Here is a 24,769-nt window from a genome sequence, read left to right as displayed (position 1 = left end):
TAAGCATGAACAATTAGCAACTACACCATCCCCACACCCTTGGCTAGGTGACTACTCGCAAATCATGTTGAGAATAATATCAATCATCAAATCAACAAGCATCAACATGATTAATAAGCAAACAAGGAAAATCAAAGTAAACAAATAAAATTAAATGCAAAGGTAAAGAGAAAGAGTAAGAGGTTGCTCATTAATTGAAGTTGAAGATCTACAAAAGATTGAACAAGCTTCTTCTTCAAAATCCAAGTTCATCAATGAAGAAATCCACACTTTCTCTCTCTACCAAGAAGAAGACTAATGATGTTTCTCTCTAGATTAAGCTAAAAATGTGCAAAGAATTAAAACTAAGTTAATCTAATTAATTACATCAAATCGTTCTAAAATGGGACTTATATAGCCCGTACAAGTCAGCTGAAAAAGACGAGTGGTCCGACCGAACCTAACACTAGGTAGGTTCGGCCGGACCACAGGGTAGGTTCGGCCGAACTAGGGGTAGGTTCGGTCGAACCTCCCTGATCCTGGTCTGGTCGAACTCCTGGGGTTCAACCATACCTGCAAAATCGCCAAAATGCTGCCTGCTACTGCCAGACCTATTCGGCCGAACCATAAAGCAGGTTCGGGCACACCATGGTTCGGCCACACCTTCAGGTGGTTCGGCCGAACCTCTCTTGGACCTTGCTTCCTCTAGCTTCCCTTGAGCTTAGCTTCCTCCTCTTAAAGACCCCGGTGGTTCCTACAAAGCATAAGCATAAAAATCAAAGTAAAGAGTAGGAAAAAGGGCAAAATCTAGGATAGAAGATGCATGAAGGGAAAGGGAACTAAGTACAAGGAAAGGATGCAAACAAGCCGCAAATGTGGAAAAATGACCATTAAAATGAACCTTAATCGTGGCATAAATGCCACTCATCAGGGTATTACATGAGTTTGAGAGGGTTAGGTTTTGTGTTTGCTAATTAGGGTTTGATCAAACTGATCACTAAATTGCTTACATGCAAACCCTAGGCACCTAGTCTATTTATAATCCCATTATAATTAGATTAGGTCATGAAGCCCAAAACCCTCTTAATTCCTCTACATGGCCGGCCACCTAGAGTGATGAGGCCTCATCCTCTAATGCTCGATCTAGCCCCTTTGTGTGACCTTATAGGATCCGTCCAATTGGGCTTTGAGCTATTTTACTAGCCCAAAGATCGTTAGTACCTCTAGCTATGATAAAACGACGACCCAAATGTCCGAACTTAATTATCTCCATAATTTGATCCATTTATATATCTAGTAATTGTAGACGACGAAGACATAAATCTTTCAGACTCATCCTGGTCGAGCTGGTAGCCGGGAGCCTGGACCCTACTCAACGGGCTCAAAATGGTACTCGAGGTGCGCCATTCCTAGATGGCTGAGAGCAGGAGATAGTTCAGCAGGTTCCACCCTATATAGTTGGTACTTATATAGGGTCCCAGTAGGAGCCGACTCACCCTATACAGTTGGTACTAATTATTTGGGCCTACTTATATGAATATTGTTATGCATTTCTATTACCACCCAATTATATTGTTACTTTAACAATTAATCACCAAAAATAAATAAATGCTTATAATATACAATACACTAAACAAAAACTCGAGGCATCGCCTGGGCCACAACCTAGTTTAGTACCTAAAACCCAACGATACTCTCACTTACTATAACGGTATACTGTATAGTGTATACCATTTCTTAGAGCTGATCAAAGTCAAATTGGCCCGCAATTTGAGCAGGTTTTGACTTTTTTCCCCGCCCAAATAGCGCACACAGCCCCGACCACTTTGGGCAGGTTTGGTCACATAATTTTCGGCCCAACACAAGAAAAAGACTGATATTTCACTCACCAAGTCACCAATGCTCTACTCAAGAACTGAAAAAGTCAGTTACGCCCTTGCAATTGATCCTATTTCCTGAAGCCTCACTGGAAAATGTCACTGTTTCAATCCGCACTCAGGCACTGTTTGATTCACCTTAAAAAAATAATATTAAGTAAAAATAATTTCAGTTCAATAAAATTAATTTAAGTTCAGTAAAAATAATTTCAGTTCAGTAAAAATAAGTTCAGTTCAGTAAAATTCAGTTTTCTTAAAAAATAATTATAATAGAAAATCAGTAAAAATAATTTCAGTTCAGTAAAAATAAGTTCAATTCAGTAAAATTAAGTTCAGTTCAGTAAAAATAAGTTTTGTTCAGTAAAAATAATTTCAATTCAGCAAAATTAAGTGAATCAAATAGGGCCTCAATCGATTAACCTCAAATTCTCCCCTTTCACCTACTTTACAAGGGTTTTTCAATTTCCATAAACCCTGCTTTGTTTGATCACACAATGCAAGATTAATGCTTTAAAATTCAACCCCTTATTTCAATTTCATTCTCTTTTTTCCCCTTTCAAAATCTCAACTGCAATTGCCCAGATCAACAAATCTGATCAACAATGGCGGGCAAAACTGAAGCCATGACTAAACCTCAAGATCCCAAATCATCAGATCCATTGATCAGCAACCCAGGTTTCAATTTCTCTCTTAAATCTTTTAAGCTGAAAACTAAACAACAAGAAATTCTGATTAGGGTTACAATCCTTTTCCTTGTTTATGTACTTGCTTTTAGTACTCGTCTTTTTAGTGTTCTTCGTTATGAAAGCATGATCCATGAATTTGACCCGTATTTTAATTATCGTACTACTCTTTACTTAACTGAAAAAGGGTTTTATGAATTTTGGAATTGGTTTGATTCTGAGAGTTGGTACCCTTTGGGAAGAATCATTGGGGGTACCCTTTACCCTGGTCTTATGGTAACTGCTGCCTTGATTTACTGGGGTCTTCGATTTCTCCGTTTCGCGGTCCATATTCGTGAGGTTTGTGTTCTTACTGCGCCATTTTTCGCATCAAATACTACTATAGTAGCTTATTTCTTTGGGAAAGAGATTTGGGATACTGGGGCAGGGCTTGTAGCTGCTGCATTGATTGCTATTTGTCCCGGTTATATATCGAGGTCGGTTGCTGGTTCTTATGACAATGAGGGGGTTGCGATTTTTGCTTTACTGCTTACTTTCTATCTGTTTGTTAAGGCAGTTAATACGGGTTCGCTTGCTTGGTCATTGGCCTCTGCTTTTGGGTACTTTTATATGGTTTCAGCTTGGGGAGGTTATGTATTTATCATTAATTTGATACCTTTGTATGTGCTGGTGCTTTTGATCACGGGGCGATACTCGATGAGGCTCTACATTGCATATAATTGTATGTATGTGGTGGGTATGTTGTTGGCAATGCAAATTCGGTTTGTTGGATTTCAACATGTGCAGTCTGGTGAGCATATGGCTGCCATGGGCGTGTTTTTCTTGATCCAGGTATTGTTTCTTCTTGTGTAAACTCACTCTTTATGGTTGATAGAGCTCTTTGCATTCAATTAATTCCCAATTTTTGATGCTCAAAGCTTCCAATTTTATGCATATTCAGTCGTTGAACTTTCAATTTCAGTAATGCGCTTTTGGTGTATCGTTGTCTTTGTTTGCGACTCATTAGTTTGATTGACATTATCTGGAATTGTGGTGTATGTTCAGGTGTTTTACTTTTTGAATTGGGTGAAGCACATGCTTAGTGATACAAAGCTGTTTGAGTCCTTTTTGAGGATAACAGTCACCTCAGCAGTTGGTGTGGGTGTTGTTGCATTGGGAGTCGGCAGTGCATCTGGCTACATATCCCCCTGGACAGGACGATTTTACTCTCTCTTGGATCCAACCTATGCAAAGGATCACATCCCAATCATTGCTTCTGTCTCTGAGCATCAACCTACAGCTTGGTCTTCCTTTATGTTTGATTTCCACATTCTGCTTTTCCTTTTCCCGGCAGGTCTATATTTTTGCTTCAAGCGGTTGTCTGATGCCACCATATTTATCGTTATGTATGGCTTGACCAGTATGTATTTTGCTGGTGTTATGGTTCGGTTGATCCTTGTTGCCACTCCTGCCGTATGCCTTATAAGTGCTATCGCAGTTTCTGCAACTATAAAGAATATAACTTCACTGCTGAGGTCTAAGAGCAAGGTTCAAACTGGCTCCAGTAAGGGAAGTGCTATCGTCAAGGCTTCTTCTAAGGTCAGTTCAGCTATTGAATTTAATGCTCCTTCTCTTATTTGTAAAAAGAATAGTGGGGGGGGAGGGATCACTTCATGTCTGCTGCTTTATTACCAAGGAATTTGAAGGGGTGTCTTAGTTATTAGATTCATAGAACCACATTTTTATTGTTATTTTAACACATTAATAAATTAACGTTTTGATTACATTTGGACTTCCTAAGAGATTTCCGAGCTGTAGATCAATTTTATGTTGTTTTTATGTAAATTCTGGAAGCTGGATATAGATCAACTTATGCCATGTTAATTTCAAGGGATTAATTAATTTGATATGGTCAAAGGTTTGAGTATGACTGTTAGTCACCTGATGTATGCCAATTTTTTCAATTCTTACTCTTACTCTTGGTATTGGCAACATAGGTTTATTAGAAGAAACTTCAGCAATTTGCTTATTGAAGCAAAACATAGGTGTCATCCACTAATTTTATAATTATTGAATGGCCGCACTTTGGATTGATGAAGTAAAAGAGACTAATTTAGTGCTCTCTAGGTAGTGCATGGGTGTATGCAGCGCACCTTTTGCGTTTGTTGTTGCACTTTCTAGAAATTTCCATAGAGCACTTGGTTTTTTTTTTTTTCTCCCTTTTTTCTTTATAAGAGTTTTGGTATTGTAAAGTCTCTAAATTTATGAAATTTAATGAATATTTTGGGTTGCACTTTAAAAATACAAAAGGAATGAGAAGAAAGAGCTTTTTCAACCATGGTTAGGTGTGTGCCTCCCTTTTGTTTTTATGTTTGTTTTTTTTTTTAAATTTTTTTTTATTTTTATTTAGTTTGCATGTGTTTTAGATGTAATTCATGTCTTTAGCATTCATTATTTATTAATTTATTTTTATTATATATAATTATATACATGAACATTTGACTAGTGTTTGGTTGATTAATAATTCCTCCCTCTCCCAAGTTTATTTTAATTAAATATGTTACTAGATTAGCGTCCAATAGATTTAATTTCATCTACCTTTCTTCGGGTTGTTTTTGCAACTGTGTTTTGTATCTTGGGTCTGAAATTTATGTTTCTAGAACCTAATTTTCCTGCTGGGCTTGGTTGAATTTGCGAGTTGGGACAACTGCTTCCAGATCTAAATTTATATGATTACTTTCTAGACTCTTTGCTGATTCCCAAGGTCTTTTAGATTTTGAATACTTGGTAGACTTTTTGTTGATTTACATGTGTCTTTGTTCATAATATTTGTTTTATTTCTAGTGCAGTGATGTGATATTTACCACACCTTGGGTAGTTTAGAAGGGTGGTGAGTAGTTTATGTTTGCTTTGATTCAATAGTGATGCTATGCATGTTTCTTTGCTTGAATTTCTTATTCACCTCTTCCTTTCTTCTTGCTCTTTCTGTGGTGTGATGAAGCAGGCTTCTGTTGATCATTCGATGCCTTTCCAAAAAAATGTCGCTATTGCGTTGCTTCTGGGTGCATTTTACTTGCTCAGCAGATATGTTATCCACTGTACATGGGTGACATCAGAGGCTTATTCATCTCCATCTATAGTTTTAGCTGCAAGAGGTGCTCACGGAAACCGGGTTATCTTTGATGATTACCGTGAGGCATATTACTGGCTTCGGCAAAATACACCTGCTGATGCAAAAGTAATGTCATGGTGGGATTATGGTTATCAGATCACTGCAATGGGAAACAGGACAGTAATTGTTGATAATAATACTTGGAATAACACCCACATTGCTACAGTTGGACGGGCAATGTCGTCTTATGAAGATGAAGCATATGAAATCATGCAATCACTTGATGTGGATTATGTATTAGTTGTATTTGGTGGTGTAACTGGCTACTCTTCTGATGATATTAACAAGTAAGAGTACAATTTTATCATTATTATTATTTGCAATAAATATTCTATTGCACATCCCATAAAACTACTGAATTGTTTCCTTATCTGTTCCGCAGTTTATTACTGTGAAGTTAGTTTGTGCCTTTTGTTGTTCTTGATGAGATAAATCTCTGATAGTTGGTATTAGTGATATTTGATATGTGACAATGTGATATAGGAATCTTTGCATCTTGCAGCAAGCATCAGGTTAAGGGTCAATTGACTTTTGATTTGTGTTGATAGTGCTTTACTTACTGCAGACTGTATTTCTATTTGTCATTTCACGGTGTTATGATGATTGTTTTTTCTTGTTTGTGTTTCATCATACTACCGGTATTTTCTTTTGCTCTCTATTCACTTTAGTTTGCAACCCAAGAAAATATGAAAGAGCTGTGTGGGTGCATGAAAAAGGTGGATAATGTAAGAGAGATGGAGTAAAAAGGTGGGTGAGTGTAAGAAAAATGATTGGAAAGGTGGATAAATTATGGGGAAAGTAAGCAAAAAGGTTGATAAACTGTGTGGAGTAAGAGGGGATCAATGGTAAAAGACATTTGTCAAAAGAGGAATAAAGTAGAAGTGGGTAGAACAAATAAAAACCCAATAACGAAAATTGGGTAGAACCTACAAAAATGGAGCTATTAGTATTTTACTTTTATCATGACCAGAAACTCGGACAAAAATTAAAACCTTGGTATTTATTATAAAGAGAAGTGCAGATGAGGACGCATTGTTTTTCCTTTAGTTGAAAGTTTGAATAAATGGGTTGTTGCTATTTGTGGCTGCAATGGCTGCATTGATTTATAGAATATGTATAAGCATGTATAAATAATGCTTTTATGATTCCGTATACAGCTTTACTGTCGTTACAAGTTACTTTGACAGCTGTTTTTGTTGCTACTTAATTTTGTAATTTAAACAAAATTCTAGAAACAGACCTAATCATTTCATTGTTTTTATTTTCAGATTCTTGTGGATGGTGAGAATTGGTGGTGGAGTTTTTCCTGTCATTAAAGAGCCTGATTATCTTGTCAATGGAGAGTATCGTGTTGATAAAGGCGCTGCTCCTAAGATGTTAAACTGTCTGATGTAAGTTCTTATAATAGTTTTGTGTTCTCTCTCTCTCTCTCTCTCTCTCTTTTTTTTTTTTTTTTTTTTTTTTGGTGTAAATCACCAGTGAAAACCTTGATTAAATATTATATATTTCCTATACATCAACATCATGGGACTTGCTTGTGCTAGACTGACAATTTCTTTTGTTCAACGTTACATCAGTTGGAATATAATCTAGGAAATTTTGCCTAAAACCACCTTGTAAATCTTGTTTTTTGCAAATAACCACCTTTTAAAAAAAAATGTTGCAAAAGGCCACTAACTTTAATAATTTTGTTGCAGCTTACCACTTTTTAGCCAAATCCACTAATTTTTCTCCATTGAATTGGTGGTAAATTACAACAACAAAAAAATTGGTGGCCTTTTGTAACATTTTTTTTTTTAAAAGGTGGTAATATGCAAAAATCAAGATTTAAAAGGTGGTTTTATGCAAAATTTCCTATAATCTATTGTTGATGGAATTTTGTGAGAGTCGTGGCATTTATGATTGAAAATCAGTATCCATTTCAGAACAGAAAGTTGATGAATTAGTTGCTAGAGATAAGGTTCAAATTTGAAACTTTCCTTAACATTTTACTAACAGCGATTTAGGTATAATGGAAGGACATCATTTTTTCACCTTTAAGGACCTCCCACTTTTTTTTTCACCTTTTAGGACCTAAGTTTTGATTTCCGGCCAAAATGGAGTTAAATTATCTCAAGGTGAGTTAAGCATTAAGTTCTGATTCATATTTTTCACCTTTAAGGACCTCTCTTCCTCCATTGCAACATTTTCTATTGAAGACCAAATTCCAACACTAACCTGGATAATTATTGAAGCAGATGCCACAAATTACCAAACTTTCATAAAGCCTCTTTGTCCAAAAAAAAAAAAAAAAATGAAAAAAAAAAAATACTACTTTGGTTTCTTATTATTTTAACAAATGGATTTATATAAATATAAATATATATATATATATATATATATATATATATATATATATATATATATATATATATATATATATATATATATATATATATATATATAACCCTTTTATTGCAAATAATAAGAAACAAAATTAGTAAATAAAACTTTCATTAAATCTAAATCCACATAAACCCCAAAACAATCAAATATCATCAACCTTATCAAATAATACACTATAAAAAACCGATCAGCCAAAAAATTGCAGCAGCTCGGCATTATAATCGAACACACAATAATTTTTTAAGTCCGTCAACACTCACGAGGATAGTGGTTGTTTCCAGTCATGCAAACAAGGGGAGAGAGAAAATTAGAGGAAACAAGTTGGGGTTTTGGGGTTTCTTTCATTCATACGCCAAACAAATTGAAGAAGGTAGGGGTTTCGTGATGACATATATGTCACTCGGTGCGAACTGACTAGCTTAGAACGTCGGCCAGCAAGTCCACCGATGTGGTTATGGTGGAGCAACTGTCTAAGAATGAGAAAAAAATAATTCTGATTAAGGAACCATCATTTATGCATAATTATGATATACACTTTGTAATGTATAAAGAATTGATATAAAAAATTTGATAAGGACCTAAGTTTTTTTTTTATACAATTAAAATTTTGCTCCGGTGAGTTAAGTTGCCGGAAAGTTAACCACAAGTCCTCAAAGGTGAAAATAAAAGTGGGAGGTCCTTAAAGGTGAAAAAATGAAAAAGTGAAGTCCTTCTCTTATGCTTAACTCGTTTTCAAACATTAGAATTATTACCCCCAAACCTTTCTGTGCGTCCTCACTCCTCAATGTTGCCACTTATTCTGTGTAGCCCCGTTACTAAAAATCTAGCTTTTTAAGGTAACCAATTTCTTTTCCCTACAAGTGTATCACCATTACTTTAGCAAGTTTTTTATTGAGGGATGAATCCTCAGGCTCGTGGCTTTATGAATTACTCGCTGGTTGGCCTGACTGTTGATAACCAGATGTCTGTTTTAAGGTCCTGTTTTCCCTATCTGTTGATTTTTTCTAGGAATAGTAGATAATTCAATTCTTTCATCAGTGACAGGCTTGTGGTAAACCCTACTAAGAGAAGGAAATCATAGGACCAATGCATACCATAGGAATGCATGGGAGTGCATTTATGCCTTAGAGCGTTTGAGTATGTTGAATTTCTGGTGAAATAAAACCCTACTAAGAGAAGGAAATCATAGGACCAATGCATACCATAGGAATGCATGGGCTATCTAGCAAAGTGCATTTATGCCTTAAAGCATTTGAGTATGTGAATTTCTGGTGAAATGCAGGTAGCAGTGGCCTGATCTTATTCTAAATTGTAAACCATGCTTTTCGTGTCTGAAAAGTAGCCTCATGGAATGTCTAGAAACTGTATCATGTTTTCTCATACAAAAATGTGCATGTATATGATGGGATTGCTATAATTCTCCCCTTTGGAATGAATGAATCAGAGAAGATGGGACTCATGGGAGAGACCATTATCGTGGAAGGTATTTCGATGAAATCATGTAAAATATTTAATCACTCTGGGTTGGGATTAGGACATGACAATTAACTGTGCCCAATATAAGAAAACGTTGTCCATGAAAATATGTCTTATCTAGACTCTAGAGTTTCCAGTTTCTCTGAACTCTCTCTAAGATGCTTTTGCTATTCAGATATGAGGGAATTATACTAGTAGGACTAGTATCTAGTTTCTGCAAATCCATAATTGGTGGACAAGGTGTCTACTATTGTGCAAGAAATCTAAATTAAGTAAGTCATGACACAGTTCGACCTGTAATTTATTGAACAACTTTGCAATTTCTGACTAAAGTGAAACCTGGGACAATGTTGCCAATAATGTGTCTTATTAATTGCTTTTAAAATCCAAGTATCTTGAGCTTAAACCTCTACAGAATTCTGGCATTTACCAACTTACAAATTCTTATTGCCAAAATTGAGTGGCATTGGTATTAACTAGGAATCAAAGATTCAACTGAAGAGAGAGTTGATTGGTGATTTGGTGCTGAAGTTGTATCTTCATACCACACTTATTATTTGCAACTATGTTGTCAAGTACATAGTAAAGATCTGCCTCTACTTCACGCTTGCTTGATAAGTACACAGTGTGAGTGTTTTTCTCAAGTATTAAAGAATTGAAAATCTGTACGTGTAAAAAATTGTATTTTAAAGAATAAAAAAGTCGTGGTTTGGGTGCTGTCTGTTTCAATCAGAAATGTGCATACTATTAGTTTCTGAGAGTTTTGAACCTTGTTAATGTATCAAATGCTACATTTATCCAACTTGGAGTGAAGTTGACAATACTGTTGGGTAGCCCTTTCATTTTTCCAGCCCTTGTGCTTGATAAAAAAACTAATTATACTGCTGGCCCTGACCCCCGGGCAAATTAGATTGTGGAAGTAAATTTCAGAAAGCTTCTGAATGTGGCATTGGTGCATTGCATACGTTGTTTTAAAAAGAGAAATAAACTCATGAAGTTTTTATGTTTGATTGTTGGCTGTAGGTATAAATTATGTTACTACCGGTTTGGAGAGCTGCGCACAGAATACGGCAAGCCTCCTGGGTGAGTTCATTTTCGTTTTCTTTGTTCTTTTGTTCTTACCCGAGATAGGATTTTGATGTTTAATGGTCTGTGTTCATCTTATGGTGGTGGTGAGTTAATAAATGGTTGTAGTTTTCAAGTTTGCTATAAAGATGACATGACAATTAACTGTGCATTTTCTTGTCAAGATTACTGCATATCTGGCAGCAAAAATTTTTGATGTTGATGCATTGCATAATAAATACAGTATATGGTAAGATATTTTATTTTATTTATTTTATTTTTTTTTAAAGGTAAGATACAGGAAAATTAGGAACGTCTTCTCGCAAGACTGTAGTATATGGTAAGATATTATGCATAGTCAAAACCATTAAAAAAACATACTGGTTATCTATGTACAGTGAATGTAAGATATTTACATAATTTGGTATCAAAATTATCAATGACTATCTTTGATTACAATTTATTGTATACTATATTCTAAATACTTCTGTATGGCGGTAAGAAAGCAGATATCCAATATCTGGTGTACTATATATTTTATATAGTATTGGTACCTCCTTATTCAAATTTGTGTTGACATTTGTGCCACAACATTATCTGCTTTGTTACTTCCAGTATAATCATAATTTTTTTTTATTTAAAATTGATCAAACATACAAGCAAGCTGATCTCATGTCTGCTCGTAGATTAGCATTACTAAACACGTGCAAAATTATTACTTTTATAAGTTTATCCCTATGGCCTATGGGTGATGGATTGAATGATATTATTTGGAGGACAAAGTTAGGTTTCTAGATGGACTGTGCCCATATGTTCCCTCATTTGGCGGTTCATACTGAAAAATCCTACTTGTGGTATATTTGGTTTTGCTATATCCAGAAATGATTGCTTCTTAAAAGCCAATTTAACATAGTTTTATGTTTCCTCCCTTTGTTAGTTTATTGTACTTGCTTCTAATGCCATTTGCCTATGCCAATTACCAGTTATGATCGTGCCAGAGGTGTTGAAATCGGGAACAAGGATGTGAAGCTTGAATACTTGGAAGAAGCATTTACAACATCAAACTGGATAGTTCGGATATACAAAGTTAAACCACCTAACAATAGGTGGTGAGGTCTCAACTCCCTCCCCAAAACAAAGGGATAAAGGGTGCCTTGCGGACAGGAATATACGTGATCTCGACAAATTCAGATTATTCCTAATTTGATGAGAGTTAGAAAGAGCTTTGTTTTGCTTAGTCTAGTTTTGTAACCTTTTTTTGTTTCTCCATCTTCTATTCAATGTGTAGAGCCGTAAATGACAATGTGGACTGGTTTTTTGTCTGCTATTGGTAGTATTTTGAGACTTCAAGCTGCTACCTGAAATTCACATTGGGCTAAGTATATGATTTACAATATATTTTAGAAAATTGTCATAATTGACCTTTTTTTTTGTTTTTGAAAAGTGTCATAATTGACCTTTTATGACTTTATTTTGGGCATTTAGTGAGAAAATAACCTTTTTTTTTTTTTTTTTTTTTTTTTTTTTTGTGCGTGAGTGAGTGAAAAATGTGCCATTTTGGGACATTTAATAATAAGTTTTTATTGCTAATCAGGACCATTGCTTGAATTCCGGCCATTGATGTTAATCAAAAACCTCTCTTTTCTCCCCTTTTTTTTTTCCGACCACCATTTCCATGATCCCATTGTTATTCAACCACAATCCCATCACTGCTTGACTGCTTGACTGCTTGGAGCCTACTCAATATCATTTCATACACCATCAAAATTTGGCTATTAAACCAAGTTTAATTCCAATTTTTTTTGTATAGTGAAATTAGAAAGGGGGAAGTAAAAGAGAGAAAGCAGGTTGTGTTGGGGCTTGGCCAATATAAGGATATTATGATGGGATGTTGAAGTGTGTCTAGAGAGGTAGAGGTCGAAAGAGGGAGCTTGTAATCATAGAGCTAAGTTGATTGTGTAGATTGCGCTATATGGTTAAATGGTGGTGGTTTGACGTTGAAAAAGGGCAGTTACTGGTGGAATGGTCGTTGGATGGTGGGAGGACAAGGTTGGGGTGGTAGACATGGTGGTTGGGAAAGAAAAGGGGAGAAATTTGAAGTCATGTGCCCCATATGTGATGGTATAGGCTACAAAGTGGTGGCCAATGATCTAAATTCAGACTCTTGATCAACCAAAAACAAAAAAAAAGAAAATTAAGGTTCCATAGTACCACATTTTTTTTAAGAATGTCCATCTTACAAAATGACACACTACACACATTAAAGATTATTTTTAACAAATTATTCTATATGTTACTACGAAATAATATATGTTCTATTGTAATATTGTAAAACTTGATTGTTGATTTAATAGAATTTTCTTAAATAAAGCATCATCTTTATATGTAAATCATTATGATCGTTATTTACATATATCATTGTTGCTAAATTAAGATGTCAATCAATGACCCTATTAATAAATTAATATCCGACTTTGAGCTCAAGCTTACCTCGAACTAAAAAACCTTGTTATGAGTATGGCTTGATAAAAATGATTGGGGTCAGGTTGATCAAACAGGATCTAACAATAAGTAAAAAAATACGTTAATGTTGTTAATCAGGATTATAATAGTATTTTGATCAGGATACTCAAGTAAAAAATTACTTAGACTCTTTGTTAGTCAACTGATGACTTAGGTCTTACGGTGAAAGGATAAACAAGTATGACAATCTCATCAAATAACAATCTCATTAAATAATAGCTGTAATAAAACATAATGCTACTCCGTATTATTTAATGAATCGACTTCATAGCAGTATTTTGTGTGAGCTTCAACACTTATGTTCAAGTGGTTGATCAATTGATAATACATTAACACATAATTTTAAGAGCAAAACACAATCAAGTTTAAGTTTGACATGTTTGATATCCTAACAAAGTAACAATAGTTTTAAGGTCAATAGAATTGTGTTATATTGTGATATTTTTTAAAACTAGTCGTTGGGGCACGTGCCCCTCGACGGTAAGATATGTAAGTTTCGTGGCTTTGATCGTGTTTCGTAGTTTGGGGTGTTATTAACATGCCGATTATGGGAGCTTAATTTAATGTATTGTAAAAATTGCTTGTTGTATTGCTAATGTTAATCGTGTGTGATTATCTTTAATATCTGATATCCAATTTTTTTGGATAAAATATTCATAATTTTTGGATCGGATGCGGATCAGATCATCAATTATTCAAAAAAATTTACTCCACCCTAATTTAGGGTATTAATCGATGTTGTTGTATATAAATTAAACAATAAAAACGCTTTTGATACATGTTTATTACAATTTATTTTATAAGTTTATGATAATTATAAGTTATGTTACTTCATATTCATGTAATCATTATTTTCAACGTTATTTTGTTAATTAAAATTAATAAGTTGTTATTGTATTGTTTTACGAAAGGGGAGAATCTAGGGTTCTAAGTAGTAGAGTAAATAGAATTTTAATCTTGTTAGTTAAATATGTATCTCTAAAAGTATAAAGTATAGTACAACTACTCACTCGCCTTCTACAAAGTGACTTATTAGTTTTGAACAGTAGAGTAAAATGAAAATAAGTGAATAAAAGGATCATTTGAAAAAGGCGGTAAGAAGAAGGGATAGAGGAACAAGTCCCGCCTTTTCATTATTCTATTGCCCTAAATTGTCCCTCTCTCTTTTTTGTTTTCTTTATCCCGTACCTTGTCTTAATTGCTCTTTTCTATCGATTTGAAAGTTATCGGTCGACTTGCTTCTCCCTCACTCATTCCTTCGTTCCTTTATTGGCCCAAACTCTTTCTCTCACTCTCTTTCTTGTCCTTCCATCTTCCTGTGAAAATTATTAGGTTGCACTTGCTCCCTCTCCCCCTGGCACTTCTATCTCACCCGACTCTCTCCTGTCTCTTCTTTCTCTCTCTCTCCCCCGGCCCTTTTCCCGACTCCCTTTCTTTTTCTCTAGGCCCCTATCTTCCTTTCTCATCCCCTCTTATTTTTTACTCTCCGTCTCCTCTTACTCGAGTATGCCCCACTTTTTCTCCCCCTTCCTACCTCCTACCTTTTATTTTTCTAAAGTTAGCTATAACTATAGTTGTACAAACATACAAAAAAACACATTTACTCATAAATCTAACACTATTCTATCATAATGTTGAATAAATTATTCTAAAGGTGCTTTTAAACACTTGAAATAATCACATTGTTCAATAAATAACTTTTATTAATTATTGAAATTAGCTTGTCCAAATCTAGTTGTTGAAATCTACTCCCCCTATCTTGTTATCCCTTTTTTTTTTTCTCTTCTCTTTAGCTTGCTCATCTTTTATGATTTAAACCATTTTAAATAGTTTTTAAATTACACTCTAGAAAATATTCTCTTTTTTCTTTAATTCCCAAAACTCTCTCTCCTTTTTTTTTTTTTTTTTTGTGTGCGCCCCTTTATAATGGCTTTATAACTTATGAGTCTCTCTCTCATCTACAATTCTACTTTCTAAATAATTTTTTTGGTACTCCTATCCTGAACTTTTAAAGTTTTCATCTCCTTATTGTATTTGTTATTGAGAAAAAGAGAAAGTAACAATTTTGACAATACATTTCTTTTAACTTTCTTTATTTTTACCATCTGCATTCATCAAACCCCACATTGGGGTATAATTGCCCCAAGGAAAGGTGAACAAATACCGAGATAACTTGTAAGAACTCTTATACATCAATAAGAAGCAGAGAGTAGTATAATGACCCTTGATTATCTTACTCTTCTACATAATGTTCTCCGATCACACGTTGAGATTCATCCAACAATCCAACAAAGCAATGAACGAATAAGAAAATTGAAGTTACATGGTTTGTATACATATATTGTACAAGTTTACATGGTATGCATCTAATAATTAAACTACTGACTCACTTTAGTTAAGCACCCTCTTGTCCGTAAATATGTTTCACATCACCTTTTGTTTGCATTCCAAACCTAAAGTCCCAAAATGGTTTCAACAAGGCTTCAAAATCGGGTGTTCGGAATTCTTCTATTGATGTCATACTTATTGGTAGGTTGATTGATTTCTTCCTTGGTGTCGAGCAAGCTAAGTTGGCTCATCAACCTGCTGAAACAAGAAGAATTAGGAATAGGCTATAGATTTATAGGTATAATACAGTTTAAATGATTTTATGACTTGTTCACAGTTTTAGACAATCAACAATCAACTGAACACTTCTCATAGAAAGAAGTAGTGACTTGAGAATAAAAATTTCTTTAAGACATTGACTTTCAAGTCGGAAATTGCTCTAAAAATTTTGGACATGAAGTATAGTAAATCCATTCAAGTTGATAATTGTTAATTGTTATAGGAATTGTAACAATATAATATAACTTGTTTTTCGGTAAATCAATGTCAAATCATTCAATAGGACAATGATATTTTAGTAGTACTACAATTATTTACATTGCTGCAATCAATCCCATGACATGAACATTAAACCAACACCACTTTTCCTTTCTCAGCAGACAACTGCAATCAATCCCATGACATGGACATCACTTTTAAACTAATTTACTCTCCTACAATGCCCAAAGTCTCAAAGTAAATTCTCCACCACAAAAGTTCCAAAATCAAAATCATACATGCATCAATAGATAAGATGACCATTTAAGCAACAAACCTATTACAAGGCAGAATTTAAAGGAATAAAAACTCACAATTAAACTGAACAGACAGGCTGAACTGGTGAAGCAACTGTGGATCCTCCAGTATATGCAGGGAGCAGTCGTTACAAGCTTACCTACCAAAAGATCAAAAAAAAAAAAATCAACACCTTTGTACAAAAATGTTCGGTAAGTTCAATAGAAGCTGAGTATGACCAAATAATTTCAACTTGCTTAAGAATGCACAAAATTTAAGAGAAGATGAGAGGAGACACAAGATTAATCTTGAGAACATAACTCTCACAGACTTTCAGTAAAAGTACGTAATAATCTCAATTAAGTTTGCTGCAATGCCATATACAAAGTATGTTGACAAGACCGCTACTCCCAAACTTATACACATAAAAATCTATCACCTCCCTTCTTTAACTCCAAGCACCAACAATTATATAACTCACAGCTATACAAATCAATTAGAGAGCAAAAAAATCTAATGCAAATTAAGCTCCAATTCACTTCCTATACAATAACCATAAAATTCATATAACCCTATAATTATCAATTGAAAAAGCCGACTATTATTACTTTAAAAAAAATAGCACCATAATAATGGCATGTGACGTAGCCAACTCATAATGAAAGCGTAACCAAATTCCTTCACCTAGCCAAAGAAACTACACAAGAGTAAATACTCTAGGTAGCTTAAATATAACAATAAACAACATGGGAAGTTTGATAACTAAAAACAATCCGTCAAGAGAGAAAAAAAAAAAAAAAAAAAACCTCCTCCCAAAGACATCCATTTCACAAGACTACAGAAATCAAGACATTGAAACAACAAAAAAAACTTAAGAGATAAATACACAACCAAAACACAAAATATGTAAATCAAATTGCACAATTTCTTAGCAACAAAGGTATCAAGAGAAATACTTACATGTTTACACGGAATTTCTAACTTATTAAGCTTAAAATGGAACGACTAACAATTTTTTGAAGGTCCCTGAATTCAAACTCAAGCTTCCTCACCATTATGTAAGGTGATAGATCAAACCTAATTAAAAAGTTTAATACAAACTAATAAAGTGAATCTCTAATGGGTTATGCACTAAATCTAATTGCATTTCAACGATAATGAGTTTGGTGCTACATTTCATTTGAGATTCTAGTAAAACCGAAACTGTTTTTTTTATGTCTCTTATTTCAATAGTTACATAGATTTTTGAAAGATATAAGCTGACAATGTCAAGCCCTCTAAACAAGAATCAGTTCTTTTATATTATTGAACCAGTATAAACAGTATAAACAATCTTCACAAGGATAACAATCAATTCAATTCTTCTTCTACCCTTACAGAGTGTCATGATGCAGCAGTTTGAGGTTAAGAAAATTCTTCAATACCTTTTATGTACCATCATGTCTACACTAGGGCACAAACAAATACAAACCGACAATCAAAATAGAGGATTGCTACTGAATTAAAGTAGAAATACAAAACACTCATCAAAACTGAGAATGAAGGGAATTATGTTTGTATGGTCTACTTAAATGGACAGTGAATCAGTTGGAATCATAATTTTCAATAGCATTATGTTAGACTCTACAAATTGCTAACTTGCCAAGACCCAAATGATTTTAAAGGAGAGATCAAAGACAAACCAATTTCCTGTACTTCTCGTTTCTAAATGCAAGCTCTGCTAGGTCTAGGGTTGGAAAGAATTTGACTTCTGGAATTACATTCGAGAGGAGATTTGCTGCTTTCAACAGCAAAGCAGGAGGCATCACTTCCTCTGAAACCTTAAAACTAACTAAAAGGGTCAGAGAGATCTTCAATACAGAAATTAGAACATGCCGTATTCATAAAAACATCATCATGAAAACAAGCGAGCTAATAAATTTTTAACAAATGGTCATGCAGTTTGTTACACCCTTGATGGCCATGTCACATTTGCTGCCCACATTAAGGGAACTTTTGACAATAATTTGGTACAAACCAAATTCAGAATTTCTTACCATTCTTTTGGACAGAGAGATTACCAGTGACTTAATCTTATGGCTTATACATTGAAATTTCAGAAGTCATTAAGACCATGAACCTTAGACCAATTACAAAATTAAAGAACAGTATGCCTTTAGGTATAAGACAACATTGAAAAAATATGGTTACTTCTACAATAACTCGACATACACAAAAATTTAGTTCTCTGCAAATATCCTGTTTGTATTCATAAGAAACTCATTCCCAATCACAAGGACAGTCATACGTAGTATATAAACAAAGCTTTGGAGCTGCAAGGTTTTTGGCCATAAAAGCGCCAACTTTTGCAAGGTTCAGAGACTTCACAAATGCAAAATACTCGTAGTAGGCATGCTTAGACCAACAAAAAATTAACATTCTTGAGAACATGGAAAATGCAGCTTGAAACATAAACAGGTTTATGTCAGGATCAATCATGCTATTCAATCAAGCGCAAATTGGTTAAAGCATCAAGTTTCAGAGTTCAGTAGACAACTATAATGATATTCAGGTGCAATTTGAGGTTAGCTTACCCTACACATAGGAGCAACAAGAATCATTCCATCCCATTGGTCAGGCTCTTTGAGATGGGTTTTCAATGCAATCGCACCACCCATGGACTGCCCGAATATAAAACGAGGCAGACCTTGCAACTCCGGCCTTCCTATCATATCAAAACTGAATTCAATCAGCTCATCCATTTAAAAATAGTAGGGAAGAAAAGAGACAATAATCATCATAAAACAAGCCACACTAATATAACCCAACAGACCTTTAATTTTAGCATATTGTTCAATCACATTATCAACTAAAACTCCGAAATTTGCAATGTAACCATGCAATCCATCAGAAAGACCAAAACCAAGATGGTCCACGGCATATACTGCATACCCAGATCCTGCAATTCTTCTTGCAATACCTATAATAAACACGAATTTCATCTCAATAAACTTCAATAATACCAAAATTCATCTAAGCATTCAACATTAGTTGTAATATAGTCCAAACCCCATATTACCTTCAAAGAGAAATGTTCAAGTATATATCACCATATCCATGACAAAAGCAAACAACACCTTTGATTTGTTCTCCTTCTTTTGGCAACCAACTCTTACAAAAAATCTCCTGTCCTTTCGAATTTAATTCGTACCACTACATAATATATAAATAAACAACATTCTCATCAATATAACCCATATAATTTCTTTTCAAAAAAAAAAAAAGAGTATAACCCACATAATTAAAACAAATATGTTTTAACATTATTTCCCACTCTCAAGTTAATTCATTTTACAAATTCTTGTCTAAATTCTAAACGGGTGTATTGTGTACAACAAGTTTAAAAATAATACTCGTAAAATCGGTATTACAACAAATTTAGTCGCTCCAAATCACATAAAAGTTATATTCACAAATGGTTGAATTTTATGCGATTTGAGGTGACTGAACCTAAACAAAAACAAACACCTACATTTGTTAACAATTGAAGCATTTTGTTGTCACATGAATTAATAAAACTTGAACAAAACAAATCATGCAAGATTAGCATAATTGTCTCTTCTGTTCTGATCCCAGGAGGAGCAAGCTACCCAAAGTAAAGCAAAAGTCAAACGTCAGTCAAAGTCAAGTCAATGAACTTTCAAAAAGCATCCAAAATTGGTAATAATAATAAGAAATTAATGGGTATAAAAATTTTCTAAATATAGAAATAAAAAAGAAAAAAAATCACCTTGAATAAAACATGAGCAGTATTTTGATGGAAATCAATGAAAGCAGATCGGAACGATAAATCACTCAAATTCAACCCAAAAAACGAAAGCCAAAAAGTAGAAACAAACTGATTAAATAAACCCCAAAATAATCGAAAACCAATGGGAAAAATAAAGACAAAAAATCAAAAACAAATACACCAATAAAATTTAGCAAACTTTCAAGATTTACATGTTCAAAATGCCTCTCAATCATTCGCCAATAAATCAAAATTCATACCCAAAACAACGACAAAAAATCAAAAACAAATACACCAATAAAATTTAGCTAACTTTCAAGATTTACATGTTCAATATGCCTCTCAATCATTCGCCAATAAAATCAAAATTCATACCCAAAACAACCCCAGATTATAACTTCATTTTTAGAAAATAATAATTGGCATGAATTATACTACGAAATGGGAATCCACATAAATATATTAATAAAAAATTAAAAAAAATCAAGAACAATAAAAACCCAGAAAACCGACATCTACAATTGCAATACAAATACACCCACAAAGATTCAACCCAAAAAATTCGAATACACATTGAACATATCAAAAACAACAGGAACATATATGCAAAATCCATGACAATCAAACAATCAAACCCAAAAATTTGAAACTAAATCAAGAGAGAGAAACAAGATCGAACCTCAAACGCTGAGAAGAATCAAAGCCCCATCGTCGAAAGCGATGATCGATGGTCTTGAGCGAGGTACTGCATTTTTCTCTCTCTAGGTTTCTCTCTCCTTGCTTAATCAAATGCTCTGACCCTTTCCTTCTGAGATGAAAACAGAGAGAGGGAAAGTCGGTGTGTTACAGCTATCACAGAAGGCAATTGATTAAGCAAGGGCAATTTGGGCAATTCATTAATTGTAAGGGCATCTATGTAATAGCACCAGAAATTACTATTCATAAGCTACAGTAGCTTATTTTTGCATTTTTATAATGGTTATGGAAGCATTATCGTAGATGATGTCACTTATTTAAACCAAAAGGTTTAAAAGATATAACATAATAAATTAAAATTGTGTAATTTAAGATATAACGACCAAAAAGTTTTTAAAGTTACATAGTGCGATTTAACATGTAAACAATTACTTAATATGATTTACATATATTTTAGTGAAACACGAAACACAGTTAACAATTGACTAAGATGCCAAGACTTCTTATACAGTTTTTTTTTTTTTTTTTTTGACGAGACTTCTTATACAGTTCTTGTTCAAGTCTAAATAATACAAAAAGCATTTCTATTGTAACATGTTTCCTCCATTTCAAAAAATTTGCAACACTTTGACTAAAAATGTGAGTATCTATACTAATATATTAAAAGGCGTTCCTAAAAACATCTATACGCCACGTAGACCCCTCCATTTTGCCACATCACTTACTCAACTCCTTATTATGTCACGTCATCCATTCAACTCCTCAATATGCCACATCATCCACACAACCAACAATAATACTCCATGTCTCAACTATATTGAAAAAAAATATATGGATGCAAGGGTTCGATCACTTGACCTCTTAGAAGAAAGGTTATTGTTTAACCATCTAGGCTATTGTCAATTATGCTTTAACCTTTCACAATAAATAATATTATACTACAAAGTAATGAAGACACATAATGCATACAAACTATTCAATGCTCTTTGAAATTAGCAGTTGTATAACTATAAAAGTAGTAATCCGGGGCAACGCCCGGGCTATTCACTAGTTAACTATTAAAAGTGTCATTTTATTTATTTATTTATTTATTTATTTATTTGGTTAAGAAAAACTAAAACTAAAATTATGACATGACATGTTTTTCATTTGTGGCACATAAGCTTATTTAGGAGCGATTTTTAATACTTTGTTGTTCTAGGCAAATCTTAGAACAAGTTCATCGAATTTGCTTTTAGGATTGAGGGGTTCATAATCGAATTTGCTAAAATAAAATAAACATAATCTCCAAAAGAACGAGTTAATTAAGGGAAATAAAAAAAATAGAATCAAAATAATTATAAATTAAAGAACAAAGATCAAAGTAAGAGAGACATTTTTTTAGTACGGTGATAAGCCCATTTTATATAGTATTTTTCCCCCGTCCCTTAGTCATAATTGGTAGTGTTTTTAGCTCTTTAGAGCCATTTTTATTACTAATTGATGTTTTCTAGTGTTTTCGTAGTTTTGGTTGACTTTTGTAGGGAATTGCACGTTTGGAGCATTTTCCCGGGATTTTTACGAAGCAACTACGAGCATTGGAGGAGCACGACCATCTTTCGTAGCCTAAGATCGGTTAGAGTCATCAAGCCGATGATTAAGGGCTCGACTTATGTGAAGATGAGACATTTGGACCGAGTATTCACGCCCCAGGGAGGATATTTGGTTTGGGCCAAGTTTTGAGCCCAAACGAGGAGTCCAAGTAGCCCGAAGTGTCACCGCCCGGTGCAAGGGTCTCCGTCTGAAGGCGCGCCCGACCGGGCAGTAGAAGAACAAGACCGCAACAGTCCTTCGCCCGGAGTCGCGCCTGACCGGGCGCGAGAAGTGAAGCCCACGAGAAAAAGGCAGGCCCGATCGGGCGGTGCCTCGCCCGATCGGGCGCGTGTCACCGCCCGATCGGGCGCGTGTTTCTGAAGAAGCAGTTTAGCGTCGTTTTAAGTTCGATTTAGTTTAGGTTTTTCTAGTTAGTATTTATACGCTTTTGTTAATCGAGTTTAGTATTCTTTTCACCTTACTCTTATTCTTTTCTTTCTTCCCTTACTCTTACTCTCTCTTTCTCTTTCTAACTTTTCTCTTTCTCTCTCCTCTTAAACTTTTATTATTAGTTTCTCTCTCTACAACTCTTGGTTTAATTCCATCTCTTATTCCTTTAACTTTGGTAATAATGATTTCTTCTCCTTAAGTCTCAGTTATTTATTTTCTTTCTTTCACTATGACTTGTTTAATTGCTTTAATTAGTTTAGATTTAATTATGCGTGAGTAGTTCTCTTTCTAGGGTTTGTGGGGATCCATAAATAATATGAAGGGGTAATTTATTATTGTTAATTATCAATGCTTGATTAATTTCCTATTGATTGATTTAATGTTATGCGGTTAGATTTGGCCAGATTTAATTTAATTCGTATGAGTTTAACAATTTTGATTCGAGATTCGAGAGATGAGAATTGATATTTAGGCTTAGTTTCAATAGGCAGGTTAATTTATAAATGGTTAAGTCGAGATTCGAGAGATGATATTTAATACCGGTAGATTAATTCTGTGATTGTAATACGTAGCGAAAGCCCTTTATGATATGATTAATTGATGTATCGATGATTTATTATTATTGTTTAGGGTAATTTTGCCCCTCCGTGTGGCCCAATCAGAGGGTGACATATGTCAGCCCGGGGATGGTCCAAAATGGACCTATCCCTGTTTGACACGTGTCATTCCGGATATTTGGGGGAAAAAGTCGGCCTTCAGGCCCAAATCCCGAGAAAGCCGCAATGCGGCGCAGCCCATCTCTGATTAGGGTTCTGTCACCTAATCAGGGGCATAAATCCCAAGGACCCTATAAATAGGGGGATTCCCCTCTTTTGGAGGGCACGTTTTTCCATTTATTACAAATTGTCCCTTTGATAAAGACAACTGAGCTAGAAATCCTAGCAGATCCCCACCTAAATTTCCGCACCTTTTTCTCTCCTTTCAAGTTACTAACTTGATCGTCGGAGGCGGAGCACCAACCAACAGGTGTCTCCGTTTGTCTTGCAGGTACAGGCCACTCCGGACCAGTCTTCGAGCTGTAACTCTCCCGAGGGACAAAAACACCCAAAACATTTGGCGCCGTCTGTGGGGAGACACATCAGTAATGGCACAACGGTTGTGGATCACCGACTCAAGAGGGGAGCCTCCTTTGGGAGGCAGCAGGCGTCATGAGGCCGGATGTCAAGTACATCGGGCGTCATGAGGCTGAGTGTCGATAGTCAGGCGGCCAAAAAGGCCTGTCAGACTAAATTATGCATATTTGAAGGTTAAAGGGCAATGTCGTTTAATCTAAACTTTATTAGGGGAGAGACGGCTAAATTGGCCAACTCCACTTTCAATCCGACTCATATAATAAGTCGGCCGCATGCTCAGGCCACCCAGCCGGATCATACAGCCGGCATTGATGCTCAGACAGGTGGCCACATGCTATCTTTGATTGATAGTTTGATACTATCAATATCACCAATTGTAATATTATTTTTATAACATTATACAATTGCTTTTCAAGAGAAAACTCTTGTTATTAGTAGGGTACATGCATGCGGCAAGTATACTCATGCATTTCCATACTCCCAAGTTTTTGACAGCTAGCAAGTTTGATTCATTAAGCTTCATAAGCTACACTAGAGTCATCATGCATTAAAATAGCATAGGCGGCAAGTTTTAATACATACTTTCATGAGCAGCTTGTATATTCACTACATTGAAAGTAAGCTCCACAGTTGCATATCATTCAAAGCCGCCTATGAGTGTCATGCGGCACATTCATTCAACATTGCTCAATACACCCAATGCTACATGCTATCGATTCATACGCAAGTTGGCAACCGGGTTGAGCATCAAGGTATCAAGGGTATGGATGACATATAGCTTCTAGGACCAGCCGTTGAGCTACCTAGACAGCCTAGCTGATTTCTTGTGTTAGCATACACTAGCGGCTCTATAGTCGACTCAAGCGGCTCCAATGTCGAGTTGGTTGGTTCATGTGCGTGAGCCGGGG

General features: G+C 34.8%; 1 protein-coding gene and 1 pseudogene across 3 annotated transcripts; one reads left to right on the top strand and one right to left on the bottom strand.

Annotated features, from left to right (window-relative positions):
- The first annotated feature begins 2,337 nt into the window (after positions 1–2,337).
- LOC145611069 (dolichyl-diphosphooligosaccharide--protein glycosyltransferase subunit STT3B-like) lies at positions 2,338–12,072 on the top strand. 2 transcript variants are annotated; one of them, XM_081666298.1, is made up of 6 exons: positions 2,338–3,370; positions 3,584–4,117; positions 5,520–5,977; positions 6,959–7,081; positions 10,575–10,634; positions 11,600–12,072. In XM_081666298.1, the coding sequence occupies exons 1-6, from the start codon at positions 2,459–2,461 to the stop codon at positions 11,727–11,729; spliced, it is 2,217 nt and encodes a 738-aa protein (XP_081522424.1). In that variant the 5' UTR covers positions 2,338–2,458; the 3' UTR covers positions 11,730–12,072. The 2 variants fall into 2 exon arrangements, with proteins under 2 accessions (XP_081522424.1, XP_081522425.1); XM_081666299.1 differs by having other exon boundaries at positions 5,523–5,977; positions 11,600–12,071.
- Positions 12,073–14,705: 2,633 nt separating this feature from the next.
- Positions 14,706–20,792, bottom strand: LOC145611673 (caffeoylshikimate esterase-like; annotated as a pseudogene). Its single transcript, XR_014106429.1, has 8 exons — positions 20,690–20,792; positions 19,753–19,866; positions 19,300–19,433; positions 19,054–19,200; positions 18,815–18,945; positions 17,924–18,061; positions 16,319–16,401; positions 14,706–15,725 (listed from the first exon to the last, which is right to left on the bottom strand). The product of XR_014106429.1 is annotated as a caffeoylshikimate esterase-like (transcript).
- Between the last annotated feature and the right edge of the window lie 3,977 nt (positions 20,793–24,769).

The sequence above is a fragment of the Chenopodium album genome, chromosome 24, assembly GCF_948465745.1.
Source record: "Chenopodium album chromosome 24, dcCheAlbu1.1, whole genome shotgun sequence".
Classification (NCBI taxonomy): Eukaryota; Viridiplantae; Streptophyta; class Magnoliopsida; order Caryophyllales; family Amaranthaceae; genus Chenopodium; species Chenopodium album.
Note: the sequence above shows the minus strand (reverse complement) of the source record. Positions and strands in the feature narration are given on the sequence as shown.